Source organism: Rhyacophila brunnea, unplaced genomic scaffold (genome assembly GCF_057557595.1).
Source record: "Rhyacophila brunnea isolate RB1 unplaced genomic scaffold, BYU_Rbru_1.0 scaffold_7, whole genome shotgun sequence".
Lineage (NCBI taxonomy): Eukaryota > Metazoa > Arthropoda > Insecta > Trichoptera > Rhyacophilidae > Rhyacophila > Rhyacophila brunnea.
The window spans coordinates 32,361,426-32,378,424 of record NW_028233339.1 but is presented as its reverse complement, the minus strand read 5'-3'; the positions used below and the strand labels follow the sequence as shown (position 1 = coordinate 32,378,424).

General features: G+C 34.8%; 2 protein-coding genes across 2 annotated transcripts; one reads left to right on the top strand and one right to left on the bottom strand.

The window, feature by feature from the left end:
• Window positions 1-247: 247 nt before the first annotated feature.
• On the bottom strand, window positions 248-14,272 carry LOC147064728 (E3 ubiquitin-protein ligase RNF10). The gene is made up of 10 exons (XM_085958311.1): window positions 13,907-14,272; window positions 13,636-13,816; window positions 11,867-12,058; window positions 11,470-11,560; window positions 7,743-7,927; window positions 4,634-4,850; window positions 3,891-4,305; window positions 3,486-3,737; window positions 1,990-2,267; window positions 248-1,439 (listed from the first exon to the last, which is right to left on the bottom strand). The coding sequence occupies exons 1-10, from the start codon at window positions 13,980-13,982 to the stop codon at window positions 1,146-1,148; spliced, it is 2,181 nt and encodes a 726-aa protein (XP_085814437.1). The 5' UTR covers window positions 13,983-14,272; the 3' UTR covers window positions 248-1,145.
• A 1,359-nt stretch (window positions 14,273-15,631) lies between these two features.
• LOC147064727 (uncharacterized) lies at window positions 15,632-16,606 on the top strand. Its single transcript, XM_085957753.1, has one exon. It carries the CDS (start codon window positions 15,685-15,687, stop codon window positions 16,441-16,443), a length of 759 nt encoding a protein of 252 aa, XP_085813879.1. The 5' UTR covers window positions 15,632-15,684; the 3' UTR covers window positions 16,444-16,606.
• The last annotated feature ends 393 nt before the right edge of the window (window positions 16,607-16,999 follow it).

The window sequence follows — 16,999 nt, the reverse complement described above, 5'->3', positions numbered from 1 at the left end:
CACTCTTGTCTCAGGACCTTAGGTGAACCAAAAAAAGTCCTAATGGACAAATTATTCAGATAGTTTTCAATGACATCCCAAGGTGATGTTCATTGCATTGTTACACTATTGGCATAAATCCATAAACTATGGAGGATGCCAATTCCACATTATAGATAAGTATAAAAGCCTGCCTGCCGTGTATGTTTGCTTGTTGCGGAAGCCTCAATTTGGACCAAGGAGATTTAAAAGGATAATAAAAAACTGATTTATTTTCTACACATTTTATTTTGCAACTACTATAATTAATTTTTTTTTCCACACTATAAATTAATTATAAACCATTCTTTATAATGTAAGAGGTTTTTAAAAACAATCATTTATAGAAATAAAGAAAACCTACCATCGATAGCTGTAATAAATTAAAAGCATGTGATATTATTGTCTTCATAAAATCATCTATGAAAAAGAAGGAAGATGGAATGAGATTTATACCAATACGTTAATTGTTCATAACAGCTTAAATATGGCATATAGCTGTTGCTGTTAATGATTATCAGTTAAACGCCAACTTCATTTACCAGCTGAGAGCAATTGGTAAACAATGAATTTAAAAAAATATACTTATATATATTTGGTTAATCAAATAAAATTGATAATGTATAGGATTACAAAGCCAACAGTATTTTTTGATCACCCCACTGTGAGCAGGTGTCAGAATGTTTTACATGTAATAAAAAATATATTCGCGCATATTACAGTATGTGTAAACCATGTCCAATGCAATGGTCATATATAATGTCAAATGAAATCTTCAGAGAAGTACCATTTTTAGCAGGAGTGTTATTTGATAGTCAAGTGTTTTTTTCCCCCTATGTTATATAATTTATGTAACTTTGTAAGCAATCAATTAGTACGAAATAAAATATTAAGAAAACAAACCAAGTAAATAAAATTTCAAGAGCAGAAAACATAATATAATTGGGGATGCCCAAAAATATATTTAAATTATACAAGATTTTAAAGATCTCAACAAAAAAAAACTTATCTAACCTGATAAAAGATAAGGAATATTTTAGAATAATAATGTTGTGCAAATAATAGATGAAAATAAAGACTACAAACATGATTATAAATAAATATTCATTTTGCTAATGAAAATACTATTAGTCAGTTTTAGTGCGATGTTGAATTCCAGTGGTGAAGAGAACTTTGGGTTTTTGCTTCTTCTTCTTTTTGCCTGCCTTGCCGTTGGTGTGCGGTTCTTCCAACGCGTTAAAGTTATTGAGCATGGCCATGTCGATGGCTTGACTGAGGCTGACGTTGTAGGAGGGCGGGGCGCCCTCATTGCTGTCGCTGCTCTCGGATTCATTCCGAGTTCTGGTGGGGGATGTACTCGTAACAGGATTTCTTTTGCTGGGTGTCGGTCTCGCGCCCCAATTTCCGCTGCCTGATGCCATCTAAATACAGTGAAACCTCATTAGTAAGAACACTGATAATTCGAAATTCGCCGTAATTCAAAATTTTCTGACAGTACGTATTATTGTGGCCATAACAAGAAAATATACGTGTTAACATGTGTTTAATTATCCTGCAGTTCCAGGATCGCATGCATGAATCAAAAAAGTTTGGAAGCTTCTAAATTTTCATGTGACAGTTGAGAATTTTTCGATCTACTTCTGCGCAGTAGAACGATAGTGGCGAACCTGCAGGTAAAAAAATTAACTACGAACGAATTTTGAAGTTAACCGATTTTCACTACTTGTCCAATAGTACCATAAAATGACAATATCGCATCTCGCTCACTCTTGAAGAATGAGATTGAAGACACTCAGGACTTTTACGTGTAAACAGTTGTCACGATAGTTTAAAATTCACACTATTGCTGCCAGTAAATCTATGCACGTGTACAGGCACTATAAGCACCATAAGTACTTAATTATTATATGTTTGTGAGAATGTATGTTCCCTATCGAAAATTAATATGAAACCTTTCAACGAATTGTTTACCTTAGCAAAAGACAATCCGGAAGATTGTTCTCCAAAAGATGAAGATCCAGGTGTAGAGTTGTTGTCATCGTATCTTTCATCCCAATGCCAGTCGTTGGAAGGCGGCGATGCTTCGGTTTGGGGCTGATAAGCGGGGAAGTGTTCTTCAGAATGGATGTTGAGTTTGAGGGAGGGCAGGTGCCCCATCAGAAGTTGTTCTTGCTGAGAGATGACTCGCTCGCGGCGCTTTTCATCGCGGGCCCGCCGCTGTCGCTCGCGTTTGCGTTCTTCCAAAGCGCCTACATAAAATTACATGCCATGAATTAAACACGAGGAGTTAAAGGTGTAATTTTAATGTGAGAATAAAGCTTCATTACTATGTAAGTTTTCTATTGAAATACTGGAAAAAAAATAGTGCCACCGTCAACAATCTTGTCGGTGCGCTTAATAATACTATTTTTTGATATCATAAGTAATATTCATAGCTAAAGAGAAAGTGTCGATTTGAATATCAATATAGATGGGTTGATATCTATTTCAGTAAAGCCAATGTTTTTTACGTAAGCCATGTGAGCGAAATACATTTACATATGTGGCTAAGAGACTAAGTGCAGCACACATGAGAGGTGCAATGTGGGTGTTCTCTTTATGTGATCATACAACAAACACATAAACTGTTTCACATGTAAATTTATGTGGGTCAGGAGAGACAGCGTATGAGTTACAGAGACAGATAAATCAAGACAAATATATAATGTAATATTCATTGCGGTCGATGAAGGCTTCTTTTAACTCCTTCGACTCTTTCTCAGTCCTTCATACGCAAAATATTCTTTTGGAGAGGAAAGCTTTATTTGGGATCGAAGATCACTCATCTGCAATTGATCAAATGACTAAGATACAATTGGAGTGTATGGTATATCTCACTATGGCACTGTTTTCTGGAAGGGATGTTGAAATTTTGGCAATCATAACATTTTCTGAATATGAAAAAATTTACATTCTTGTGGGGAGGGGTAAATTACAGTTCTGCAATTGATGTCACGTTCAAGAAGACGGTAGTAGTACAATGACCAAACGTGAGTGACATTGAGTATACTTGTACATACTGATGGACTGAAATGTATCCTGGCATCGGATGAGGACAGAAGAGCTCGGCAGAATTGCAAAGTTCTTCAACATAGGGCTTGAACAATATATCCACTTAGAGGAGAAAAGGCAATATGACAGCAAAACACAGTGGCCTCAGTATATAAAAAAAAAAATCTGCTTAAACATCTTTGAATATACAGCCGTGTAAATATCCAATAAAAGTGTGGGTGACAATGATAGAGCATATTCGCGAACAAAAAGTATCATTTTTCTTTGGTAATACTTTTTTCTTCTTTAGACTCATCCGTCGCATCTCTTCCTATATGATATATTATATGTTCTGCATTTTCAAATAAACAACATGACCTTTCAGTAATGTTTAATTGAGTAGTGAAGTAAAAAATATTCAATTAATGGTAATTTACCCCTAAACATTCTCAATGCTTCAGCGGTGACATAGGGTGGTTCAAGCTGTATCTCGACGAGATCATAGGGGCAGTGGATAGGGAGGTGCTGAAGGCAGCGCAGCCGTTTACGGGAATCCATCCCCACAGAGCCTGAAGCCCGCTTTAGCACCAGGCCGCGCAACTCTCGCGGAGCACTGCTGATTGATCCCCACGATGACTCCAAGATGTGAACGTCCAACGCATGGAGGAATGTTGTTTGTCCGTCGGCAGCTGAAAGAGGTATTTTATTAATACAAAATAGTAAAACACAAAATTGTATTTTTTGGGAAATATTATTTACTAATATGTTCATCTCACTTGTATATAAATGAAACATGTAATTATAATTTTGATTAATCAGCAGCATGATATTTTATAGTTTACCTTGATAAAAGTAGAAAAACTTGGAGAGATCATCGTCAAAGTTCTTAGCAGTGGATGTCTTTTCAGTTGTGACATCTGAAGAACTGCAGCCTTCCATATCAAATATAGGCGCATCCGGATTTAGAACGCCCTCTGCTGGTCGGTCTGTTTCATCCGGCTGGTCTTTTAGCGTCAGAAACTCAAAGTCGTCCAAGAATGAAAGGCCTCCGGAGCCGTGGCTGGTGGTCAAATCGACCAGAGGCTCTGTCTTATTGGCATCGTCAGGGGACAATGACGATTGGAAAGGGAGGATCAAACTTTCCCGCTGTTGGAGTAAATTGAGGGCTTGATTGATGAAGCAGTACTCCGGATTGTCAGATTCGACCGCGAGAAGCTTGGAAAGCTCGTCACGTTCCCTTCCGATGATTTGCATTATCTGAAAAGAATATCCAAATTTAAAACATCTGACGCAATATGCTATTAGAAATATGTATTATTAAAAATTGGTCACAGCATAGATTAACCAGGACCTCAATGCAGTTTCAAACGACATCAATCAAACCAAGGAAGCCATGTGAATGCATTCGAAATGACATGATAGATAGGTCTTAAATACATATTATGTTCAGAGTTTTTCTGTCTGCTTGTTCAAGGGGGAGTGTAGTGCTACTTGGAACATCTAGTTACTGACGGAATTGTGGTAAATTTAACTGTAATGATTGTAGTATGAAAATAATTGTTGTTAAGACTGCAAACGAAATTACTTCATTGGGAGATGCCGTCAAGAGCTTCGAAAATAGAGTCGAGTGATGTTTCTCGGAGACAGAGAGCAGCTGCCGCTTTGAAGAGTCGGCAGGGGAGGAAGAGAGGGGGATGAGCGGAGGAGCGGGCTCTACTAGAGTTCCGCCTCGCACTCGCCTCATCAACTTCATTCGGATGACGCCGCCCACGGGAAACCAATCCTGCCATACACCCTGCACACTGCAATTCACATATCACCATTTAGATTATTTAGTTGAATTAGGCAGACACAAATTCTTTATGAAATTAACACATTCGCAGACACAATAAATGTTAGTTATATGACACATATTAAAATTTTCAATTTAGATAGTACAGGAGGACCTCGACTTTCGCACATAATTGGTTCCTGAAAAGGTGTGCGAATGTTGAATGTTCGAAAGTAGAGGGAAGTAAAAAAAATTAAACTGTGTGTATTTTGAAATATATATTTATCAAGTAAATATAAGATGTTTAAGAGACATGTTTAAGTGGGGTTTGCGGGTGTTTCCCTTAAAAAGTTATCAAGAGTTAACTGTTTGCCACTCTTCTTTTTCTTATTTTAAATGGTAAATCTACAATATTGCTTAACTGCTGGCACGAAATGTAAAGTGAACCAATCTTTTAATATTAACGCAGTAAACCCAGGCTTTTTTATTTGATTACTGGAAGCAATTCTTTATCCTTCTTTTTCAATGCTCTGGGATTTTCTGGTTGGTAAATTAACATTTGCATCAATTTTAAATCACCAGCCAAGTTTCCACCAAGAAGCAATGTCAATCGGTTTTTAGAAGGTTTAGCCCAGGGGCAAGTGATTCTTCCTTAGATAAGAATGTACGACTAGACATTTTTTCCAAAATAAACATGTGTCATCTACATTAAATATTTGGCTAGAGGAATATTCTCCATCTTCAATAATTTTGGATAATGAGAAAATAAATTCTTTTGCAGCATATTTATCCGCATCAACCGATTCTCCAGTGAATTTAATATAAACCAACCGTTACTTGCTTGAAAAATCGTGTTAGAATCTTCTTTTTCTAGCCTTCCAATCTTTGTACAAACTAAGAGCCTTCGCTTGAATAATTGAAATATCAGAGGGACATCTTTTTGATGTTGGTCGTCGATCCATGATGACAAAATATTTTTCCATTTCATCCATAACTATGCCGTGTCTTTTGGAAACAACCTTTAAAGATAATGTATTTCCACAATTTTGAACGTATTCCTTAATTTTATTTTTCAAAATTGAACATATCGTAGCAGACCTGTTTGTATCATACGAACGTCCGATTGAAGCAAAAGATTCACCGCAATTAGAACGTCATGTGAAGTTTATAAGTCCTTGATTTCTTTTTGTTCGTATCAACACTGCAGTTTTTCCGTTTCTAACTCATGTTTATAAATTTTTAGGGTGAAATATTTCAAATGAAGAAAATTATCAAAACGCACAACATGATACGCCCGCACGCGCTCCTGCGCAAGACTATATCAGCTATCCTAGCTAGCTCACAAGCAAAGTGACGGGTGCGAGCAGGATGCAAGTGACGCAATAAATGCACTTGCTTGTGAGCGAGCGAGAAGGGGATATCTTAACCCCGCGGCCAGCGCGACGTTTTAAAAAAACGATTTTTTTTGAAATGTGCGAAATAGCGAATTGTGCGAAAGTCGAACGTTCGTAAGTCGAGGTCCGCCTGTATATTGAAATGAGTTAAGTCTTAAGATACGACACTATATCTATTGCAGCGATTTCCAAACTGGGAGGCGCGAAAAGTTTAACACAAATGTAGTCACAGGTTTGCAGTTTGCAAATGCATAGTTTATAAAGAGCCTGGGGCCCGGGCATAACAGACATCACAAATTTAATCTAATAGTTTTAAAAAATTTGCCTGCAGCGCTACTTTGTTTCAAGACTATTAAATATTTTAAATATGTAGGTGTGCATTGCAATTTGATGTGATACTTATATGATGATTGCTATAGGTACTTAAATGATAACCCCCGTGTATAATTTAGGAAACACTACTTTAGAGCACCACACTGCCCTTAACCTCAGCGATAGGTAGGTGGGCTTTTGATTTCGCTTCAGGATGTGGGTCCCATGATAGAATCCATTTGTTAATGAACGATGATGAATTTGGATTGACTACTATTGAAAAGGAAAACAATTATAGAATTATCATGCGATAATTCATTGAAACAAAAACCCTAGTTCAATTTTGATTGAATCGAAGTGAAGAAATAATATAATACTTTGTGAAGAAAGCAATGCAAGTTGTAAGTAAAGTGGGTACTGCTATATCATTCGTAACATCATATTTTTATGCGAAACGGGATTTTCTGCATTAGCTGCAATGAAATCCAAATATCGACCCCGTTTAGTAGAAAAAGAGCACTTTGTGCTAAGAAACAAGCACATCCATCGCATGAAAAACAAATTAATTTAAAAATGAATATAATAAAAGTATCTTCTGAGTAAAATCTTGTTTATTTTTATGATTAATCAAGTTTATCTTCTTTGTTGTATTAAGTAGTACATTTTTGGCTATTTAAAAAGGTGTCTGTATTATTTAATGAAATAAAGGGGGGGAGGCGCCAAGATTAGATTTTTTAAAAGGGAGGCGTAGTAACATGAAGTTTGGAAACCACTGATCTAATGGAAATTTGTGTGCACCGTGACACAAGTAGCAGGGAACATATTGTTTTAATCCAAAATACGACTTCTATAAATGTCGTGTCGTATTCCGTTCCACAGTACAGGACGTCAATGGACGCCCTGTCATGTCCGCGAATGTGTACTTAATTCACACAGCCAAGAATAAACTGAAGGGACTGTAGTTTCCTCATTAAGAAATGAACGGAATGAATTATTTTATTTAGGTGTGGAACAATTATGCTAGCATTCAATGTTATTTCAAATTTCAATGAACGCATCATGCATACCGAATTCCATTTAAAACAAAAATCTTGTAGAAATGAGAGTGAAGATCAATTTTCTCAGTGTAGTATTTGTATCATATAAGGGGTTCATGATGGACCCTAAGAGCAGAATATTACTGTTATAGAATTGATGGATAAGCTTCAAAGACAAACCTTTTGAGGTGCCTCTTGTCAATAGGCTGAAAGCATATGGGACACGGCCTATTGGAGTCCTCAGAGAGAGCGAAATAATGCAACAGGCACGGCCAGCAGTAGGTGTGACCACATGGCGTTATCTTCCCGGCTACCGCCTCTCCCAAACATATTGGGCAACTCAACGGCTCATTCACGCGCACATTCTGAAATTTAATACACAATTCATTATTGTAATGACTAACAAATACTGATATATCCATAAATCAATATTTGTGGTAAACAATGTTTTTACAATATTCCAGGCATAAACGAGCGGTTGTTATACACCAATCGACAATAAAATTACAATAAACAGAAGTAAAATAAAATTGGATAATTTGGCTTTTGCCATTAATTCATCCATTTCAGTGAGGTATTAAATTTGTAAACAGTTTTCTTCACATGCATTTGACAGAATGTCCAATTGCTGTGAGAAACTACATAATAATATATTTTATGATTTTATGTACGTATGTACAACATATTTTTTGTTGAATTTTGATCATTATGTCGAGTTACTGGTTATTGGAAATAGTTAAGTGTCATATTCTTACGTACTATCATTGTCCTTAACCCTTTTACTCCCAGCTGATTTAGCCTAGCATATGTGAAAACTCCTAAGCGTTTTTTGCCAAAAAATCGTCGATTTAGTTTTTTTTAAATAAATAATTCTACACATGTTTTAAAAATTTGAAACTTTATTGTGTATAAAGCAATAATAAGTAATAATATTGATAGTTTACATCAATAAAACAAAAGAAAAAAATAATGTATCAATATTTATTTAGAAATGAACGGATAAAACTATGTTTGAATGTTTTATTTATAATTGATATATCAAATTTTATAATATAATCTATTCTTATCTAGTAACAGAAAAAAAAAAAAAAAATTATTTCTCTATGAAATAGAATTTTTATAAAGTAACAAAAAAAAAATCGTATAGTGTCAAGGTATTCAAGAATATTATTCAATTCACGAAATCGCAAGAGAATATGATACAGTATGGAGGACTAATTGATATGAAAATGAAGTAATTTCAAAAAATAAGTTTCAAAGCACTAAATTGACTAAATCATTTATAATAATATTTATTCATGTATTTTTTCACCATCTACCAAAAGAACAGTGGGCATCCATTGTTTGTTTGGTCAGTTCATAAAAATTACAAAATTCATTTTGTAATGTGATATATGAATCATAAAACGACTAAAAGAAATATCAGAATTTAAAATGTGTCATAAAAATAATGTTTTATTTTTTTGACCCTCTTTGGTCTTGAGTTCCACAGCAAGAGCAATTATGACTTGTGAGTTATTAGGGTATGACATAATTATAAACAAGTGCTACACTAAAATAAATATGAGGCGCCGAGTGCCAAAGGAGCTCAAGCGCCAACTTTACGATTTTTGACATTTGAATGTAGGTATTTTCTATAAATCGATATGTATCATGCCACAAAGTCTTATCGCTCAAATAATTATAGATATTTTACAAAAGAGATTTATTTTCTGTGGCATAATTGTTTTGGTCGTTATGTCGGCACGCCACAGAAGCTTATCCGCCATTATACTATGGAGAGCGCGAGACCAATACAGCTGTCAGATTTGTCTTATTGAATATACATTCTCAACAGTGAAAAAAACTAAAAATGAGGTCAAGAAGGATTAGAAAAATAGTTTCGATGTGTGTTAAACCTGTAAACGAGGAAAATCGCGGTAAGTTTAACAAGTTTTATCCGTTTTACTTTCACATATGTTGTTGTTTAAAATATTTTAGATTACTTTTGAAATATGGTTATTAACGTCATTTTAGTAATTTTGTCCACTAAACTTTTACTTCCATGAAGAAAATAACTTCTATTTCCAATTTTCATCTTGTTTTATATCCAATTACGATTGATATACACTAAAAAAAGTATTTAAAAAATCACCCGAATCCTTGAGTAAAAAATGATGGTGTTAAATTTGAATAATGATTTTCTTATTTTGGTCAGTTTGGAGTAACGATTTGATTTAGTATTATTAATAATATTGGGTATATAGGTTATTACAAAAAAAACAATCCAAAGGCTTTGAAATCATTGCCGTAATGGCAAAAACGTATTTAATATTATAAGGCAAATTTTATGCCAAACAAACTCATGTAACAATCATAACAAATTTGACCATTTTTTCAGTGTTTAATTGGCATATTTTTTTTTTTATATCAACATGTTTTTTTATTGCTATCCAAACCCTTACATTAAAACATTTTTTTAAATAATTGATTTTTTTAAATTAATGCCATTATTTGAGTTTGAAAATGTTAATGCCACAGAAGCTTATGCAACAAAAAAAAGTATCAAGTGCCACCTTTTTTCATTTTTCTATATGCCAAAGAGGCTCAAACACCATTTTTTTTGAAATCCAATAGATATTTTTCATTAAATATTATTGCAAATAAAACTTTGATTTTTTTAAATTTGCTTTGCTTAGAAAATAATTGTCCATTTCAACATTCAAGTTTAAAATTAAAAAAATAAATTCACTGAAAACTTGTCGGCCATTTTGTAGCACTTTTGTTAAATGGTGCTTGAGCTCCTTTGGCGCTCGGCGCCTCATATTAGTCACACCCAACACAGAGTGAATATAGTGCTTTGTCTACACCAGACGAAATATGACGGGAAAAAATTTGGAATAAATCTTAAATTTGGTTCCAAACTTTCGGCCGATGGATCGGCTCAGATAGAGTTTTCGCATAGGTATGGTGGGCCGAAATATCGGCTGAATGGGAGTAAAAGGGTTAAGACTGTCCCCTAATAAAAGATTTATAATATCCTGCCGATGCAATTCTAAGGAATTAGTGTTAAATATACCACATAAGGGGCTGTCCACATATGACATCACACGATTTTGCTATTTTTTAACCCCCCCCCTATCATCACTTTCACCCCCCCCATGTCTATAATAAACCCCTAAATGTTAAACAGAAAAAATTGTTTTTTTTTCTTTTTTTAATATTTATCCTTAACTATTTCGCGCGGAGCATTTAATTACCACATTTAAATAACATGCTAATTATATCTATTGGCCCCCTAATGAAGGCACAACAGCTGTGCCGTCGGATGTCAATGAGTTCCCCGATCCCAATATCGTGTTTTCAGATCCTTTTTATTATTGTTTACATCGTGATGTCACATTTTCTCTCGACCCCCTACACCCATTGTCAAAAAACATCACATTATATCGGACCCCCCCTAGAACGTCATATATGAACAGCTCCAAAGCACCAGGTTCAATAATTTTGGCACGAACCAAGACACAGTGATAGGGGTCCTATATTGAGACATACAAGTCATCTGGTTATTTCTGGAACTACATCCGTTGCAATACTGCCAGCATGCAAAAAGTGCGTGGCGTAATACTGTGATCACATACAGCGCCATGACGTAGATGTCAATATATAGAAGGTGCACAGTAGTTATATTACAAATGGAAATGTGATTTAATGGTAAAAATGATGTTAATTGATTTTTTGTTTCAGAAATGTATTTTTTTTAATAACACCAACTTGATGATTGGTGACGTAACAAATAAGTACATGTGATTATAATATTATCTTGACTTCCTGATAAGACACTTTCATTAAATTAATTAGATAAGAAAAACAAGTGGATTGAATAATGATATTATAATATAATGATTGAATATACTGTTCAACTCACAATCTGCTCAATAAGATCCCAGTTGACAGGAATATCAGGGTCCACCAAATAGGGTGAATAATCACCGCTGTCATTCACCACAAATTGGCAGCTAAAAACAAAAATGAAACAAATCAATGATCAAAATATCATTTTCGTTGTATTGGCATGCCACTACAATTCGGATGCCGTGATATCACCTATATAAGCCTCATGGGGATAAGGAAGGATGATCAAATTCAAAGGGCTTTATCTTCATGTCATGTGGGTCTAATAATGTTGTTTAAACCTTTGGAAAATTTGTCTTCACGGATGGGCCTTTGTGCGTCGATCCTATTTCTGCTTAGTATGGTTGACCGAGTGCAAGTTCAATTTTGCGACTACTTTTAAAGGTTGTTTGACTGTGAAAGATACTTACTTGGACTGCAGAAAGAGTTCCTTGCTATGCTTGTGCGTATTGGTATATACCAGACCGTGAGGTTTTCTATTCGAAGCTCCCGGGTAGCCTCCTTCACGCGGCGCATAGTTGAAATTCAGCAAATGGTTCAAATTTTGCTTTTTGCTGCCAGGCAGAAATACTGATCCAACTTCTGGTTCACCATCTTCTAGCCTGAAGAGAGCAAAACTATTGAGCTCAGTGCGTAATGTATCATTAAGTTTATTCTACGGCATGGCGCAATCACCAAAGCGACCACCTCAAACCTTTACTATTTCTACTGAAAATGTTGAAAAAATTCTTATGCGGTTTTCATGCAAACATTGTTGCAGGAAATTTTAGTTCGTCATAAGTGCCATATTTCTATGTCACACATTTAGGCTTTATCTATATAAAATTTATCGTTTGCAACCTTTGACATCAATGTACCTAGGTAAGTACTCAAATCAATGAATTTGGACTAGGACTAGAGGGAGTCAAGTAAACTTCTATTACAACAATTTGATAACTATTATTTTTAGTGTGTTCAATGGGTATAATAGAATTAATATTCTTTATGCATTGAAAAATTGAAGTAGAAAATCAATAATTGGTTCCTTTGACATATTTTTTTTGAACACTATCTCCCCCAAAAATTGTGATCCCCGATTTGGACTAATCTTACCATTGTTCCTTTAAATTTAAACCTTTTAATTAAGAATGGCTCAGTGATATTTGATGTGTTACGTTACATTTGTAATAAGTATATGAATGTTTTAGTTCCAGTACAAGCAAAACATGTTTCGTATTCCAAATAGGTAGGTAGTCAATGCACATTACAGTATTAATAAGAAAATACGAATCATTCACAACAAATTTAAGGTTTATTTTGGCAATATCTGTATTTTCATTTTTAGTATATTCTTCTTTTCGATCCATGTCCACCCCTTGGTTAGAGCATAATTTGCACACCACACAGTACCATCAAGAATTCCTGTCATTTGCCAGTCATCCTTTGTCTCCCCGGCATCCCATAGCTTCAAAGTACACTTCCAGTTAATTTAGTACTCGTTTTTGATATTTATTAATTATCGACATTACACATATCGCAATCGGGGCTATTCATTTATCGGCCTATTAGTATGAGACGGTGTAAGCCTATGAGATTTGATATGACTATTGTACAACAAAATTCAAATTGGCTTCTTCATCAACAGTAGTGTCCCAATTCTAAACCATCTAAGTTGGAAGTATAGATCGATTGAAAATGAGATAACTTTTGGTAAGTATGCCATTTGTACTAACTGGCACAGCCGTATGGCAAATCGTCTGATGAAAAAGTAAAATAGGTAGTAAAAGCATGTGCGGAATGTCAAAAATAATAATTAAGTTGACTGAATCTGAGATTGTCAATAATATCCATGCTACTCTACAATGCTTGCTTGTCTATGTTATGATCGGCTGTTATAAAACAGGGAACCAATGTGGAGGAGTACCAGCAATGCAGTCGGACAGGAAAAGTGTGCCTACCTAGTAATTCATAAATTTAAGAATCATTACTAAATATCGTTTTTGATAGTCAATTATACCATATTAAGATACGAAACAATAAACCATCTCATTCACTGTTCACACGATCGATGAGGCAAACTGGGAATGTCTGATTTGAATGATTATCAGTTTTATTTATTGAATGTTTAAAAAGTGGGGCAAGGTTATGATAGGTCTTCAAAATGAGCTTGTTTACTTTTGTCACGAAGAAAGACGCTCACCTGGACTCCGGCTTTCCACCCAACACGCCTCCGTGACAGGACCCTCGAGGTTTTGGTCTTTTGTCAAATGATTTTCCCTTTTGGGAAATTGGTTTACGGCTGACATCGGTCTTGGTCGCTCCCGAACCTGGAGACTCGCGTTTCTTGTTAGAGCGAGGCCAGATTTTACTCCCGGATGCATCTGTGTATACAAACAATAGTGCGGTTCTATTATTATCACTCCAATTTGTTTATACACAGCACGTAACATACGCAATAGGGCGGCCATTACCTTGTTGTTTTTTGGAGTCAATATTTTGAGACTTGGTCTGAACCTGAGACGAACGCGTATTTTGTTTCTTTTCCATTATAATCCTTATCTACGAATACGATACCAACAGTGGAGAAAGCCCCTCCGGACGGAGACACCGATTTCACCTTCAGACCCGACATTTTAGCAAGCCATGTTTATAAAAAATGTAAATGGAAAAAATATCAGCTTCCTGATAATGTCGCAAATTATGCAAATATATAAAAGGTAGCTAAACGAAATAAACCGATGGTCTCGGGGAGCAGGAAACTCCCAATCGTCGATAACGACGAGTTTGCAGAAAAACACCCAGAATCGTATCGCCCCAACTATGGCGACAAAAAGATTGTTCGATGGCCGCGAGGCGCGAGGCTGTGTTGCCATATTTTCAAAGTGGAATTATAGTACAGAGCCTCCAAAATTATAGTATTTCGGTAAAAAGTATAGTACGCTTTGAATGACGAATACTTTTCTGTATTTTCGAAAAATTATGCGTAAAGTAATTGACGTCTCGTTTATTTTAGACAAAAGTTTAAACGTAAGGTGATTAATGTATCGTTTTTTTAGACAAAAATTCAGTTGTAAGGTAATTACTAACGTCTCGTTTTTTTAGACAAATATTCAAATGTTGGGTAGGTAATTGACGTCACATTTTTTTAGGAAATAATTCTAATGGAAAGTGATTAACGGGTCGTTTTTTTAGAGAAAAATTCAAAAGTTAGGTATTTTCGTACTCCCGAACAGCTTTAGCGCTATTTTTTTTATCTATTGCCAACTTTTTTCCGGATTTTCAAAATTATAGTATTTTGGGCGTACTATACTTGTTTTATATCGTACATAGCACGCAGACAAAAAATATAGTACAAATACTATAATTATAGTACGGTTGGCAACACTGTCGCGAGGGCAGCGCAGCGCTATTCTTGTGCGCACTTCCGTGTGAATGTTCAATAATGCGATGCTTATTGCTTTTTAAAATATACGTATTCTGCTTTACAAGGCGTTGATAAGGGTAAAAATATAAATACATCATAATATTTCAATAATTAGCTTCTTTTGTGTAGAAGTTGCGATATTGAGTGATTTTATTGAATTTATAATATAATATTTTAGTCTTCATTGATTTATTGGAATAATTTTCAAGTATCTCTTGCAACATTATAATAATGCGCGAAATTTGAAAGTAATCTGTGGGTTTCGTAGCGATTTAATTTTAATAATACAATACCTCCTTTAGTTTGTGTATTATGTATCCTCGGTAAAATAATAAGAAGTTGTAATGATATTTTAAATAATTGAATAATTAGTATTGTGGAAAAGTGACATGTAATAACGTAAACTAGACTATATAAATCTAATTTTTTGTTGAACGTTTTCCTACAATGAGTAATATTAAAAAATAATAAACGATCTTTTTTACATACCTTAATATTTCAAATTAAAAAGTTAGTTAAATTATTATAGTGTATCAAATTATTGTTGGCTAGAATGAATCATTTAATTGATTATGAAAAACCCGCTTATAAGTTTATAAGTTGCCCTGAATATCAACTTATATGCAGTATAAAAAGATTGGCTTTAGTTATATATAGGTAAAAGCAGACATCCTACATTACAAGTTTCTTTTACCGTATGAATTAATTATTGACTATGCATTTTCTCGAGATCTCGCTGACAATTTGTAACGCGGCATCAGTCGCTCGCCTCATCTCTTCTTGTACAGACCTCCGAAGCGAACAAAATACCAACATATTATTAAAATGAAATTCTTTTACGTATTTCCGTTAATATTGAGTTGCGCATTATCGCTTCCCGTCAGATACGATCAAAGGCAAGACGGTGAAGTAAACGTCAGAGCTGACTTGCAGAATTTCGTGATAGTCGCTTTGGTGCCAAAGTTTGATACGGCGAGCACGATCTTATTGGACGCTTTGTCCAAGACCCTCCCGTCGCGGAAGGGATTGAAAAATTTCAACAGACGAAGGCCTGCCACCGAACCTGAAGAAATAATCGAAATCGACCAGGATGAGCCGACCGCAAGAGTGGGTGATGCATTTTTGGAACCGAAATCAAGATACCAAGTGGATATCAGTCACGCTAAGTCAAATTTAGCCAAATTGTATCCTGCAGAAAAAAGATCCGACGTCATATCAGAAACTACATCGCCCGAAGATAAATTTAGTGCGCCTTCTTTATCAGCGGACCTAAAATTGGTCAAAACGACGGAATCCAACGGCGAAAGTTCAGTACCAAATGTTGTACCAGTAAAAAACAACAGATATATTTTAACGGCAGCCGATAGGAACGGGAAAATTATTGAAGTCATAAATGCCAGTGGCAACGAAAGTGTGTCGGAGATTATTGACGAGGTGGACGCGGCTAAAATAGATAATGTTGATAAATCAGCTGTGAAGAGTCAGGGGCCAGTCGACAGCGGCCTGACATTGCTAGGGGCAAGGGAGCAGTGTGCCCCTGATCAATATAGAAACGCAGAAGGAATTTGTACATTGATCAAATAATTAGTAACGACGAATCATTAAATATTTATTTATGACAAAACTGTAAGTTTAGTCCGACTACGTATTTATTGTTTCCTAATCTTATAATATTATTTATATTATGTGTAATCAATTAATAATTTAATGACTGTATAATCTAATAAACTATTTAATTTCGACTGAACGCTAAGAATTTCATTAAATTTATGTAACCCCTTTTCTTTGAATTCAATAACATTTTTATTGACCTTTGGGTGGGTATTGATTACGCCGTGAATCATGACAAGAAATTTATCAGATTATTTAATTGAATACAGACGCAATAATAACTGTACCATGCAATGTAAACAATTTTGCAATATTTAATAATTATTGTTATTGAAAATATAAGAAATTTTCTGTGGTCTTTTGTCATTTTACGAGAAAGTGAAAAACTGATTTTTTATTAGGCGATTTAGGTGTATTTATTGATCAGAAAGTATGTATCCCTGTAAACAGAGAAAAGAAACTGTAACACTTCATTTTATATACTTAAAAGTAGTACCCATGAAATAATATCATTACTTCAATAGTTTGA

Coding starts and splice junctions, on each gene's coding strand:
- LOC147064728 (XM_085958311.1), bottom strand. CDS start 13,982: ATGGAAAAGAAACAAAATACGCGTTCGTCTCAGGTTCAGACCAAGTCT. Junction 12,059..13,635: donor GGTGGAAAGCCGGAGTCCAG/GTGAGCGTCTTT, acceptor TGCTCTCTTCAG/GCTAGAAGATGGTGAACCAG. Junction 2,268..3,485: donor AGCATTGAGAATGTTTAGGG/GTAAATTACCAT, acceptor AATTTTATGTAG/GCGCTTTGGAAGAACGCAAA.
- LOC147064727 (XM_085957753.1), top strand. CDS start 15,685: ATGAAATTCTTTTACGTATTTCCGTTAATATTGAGTTGCGCATTATCG.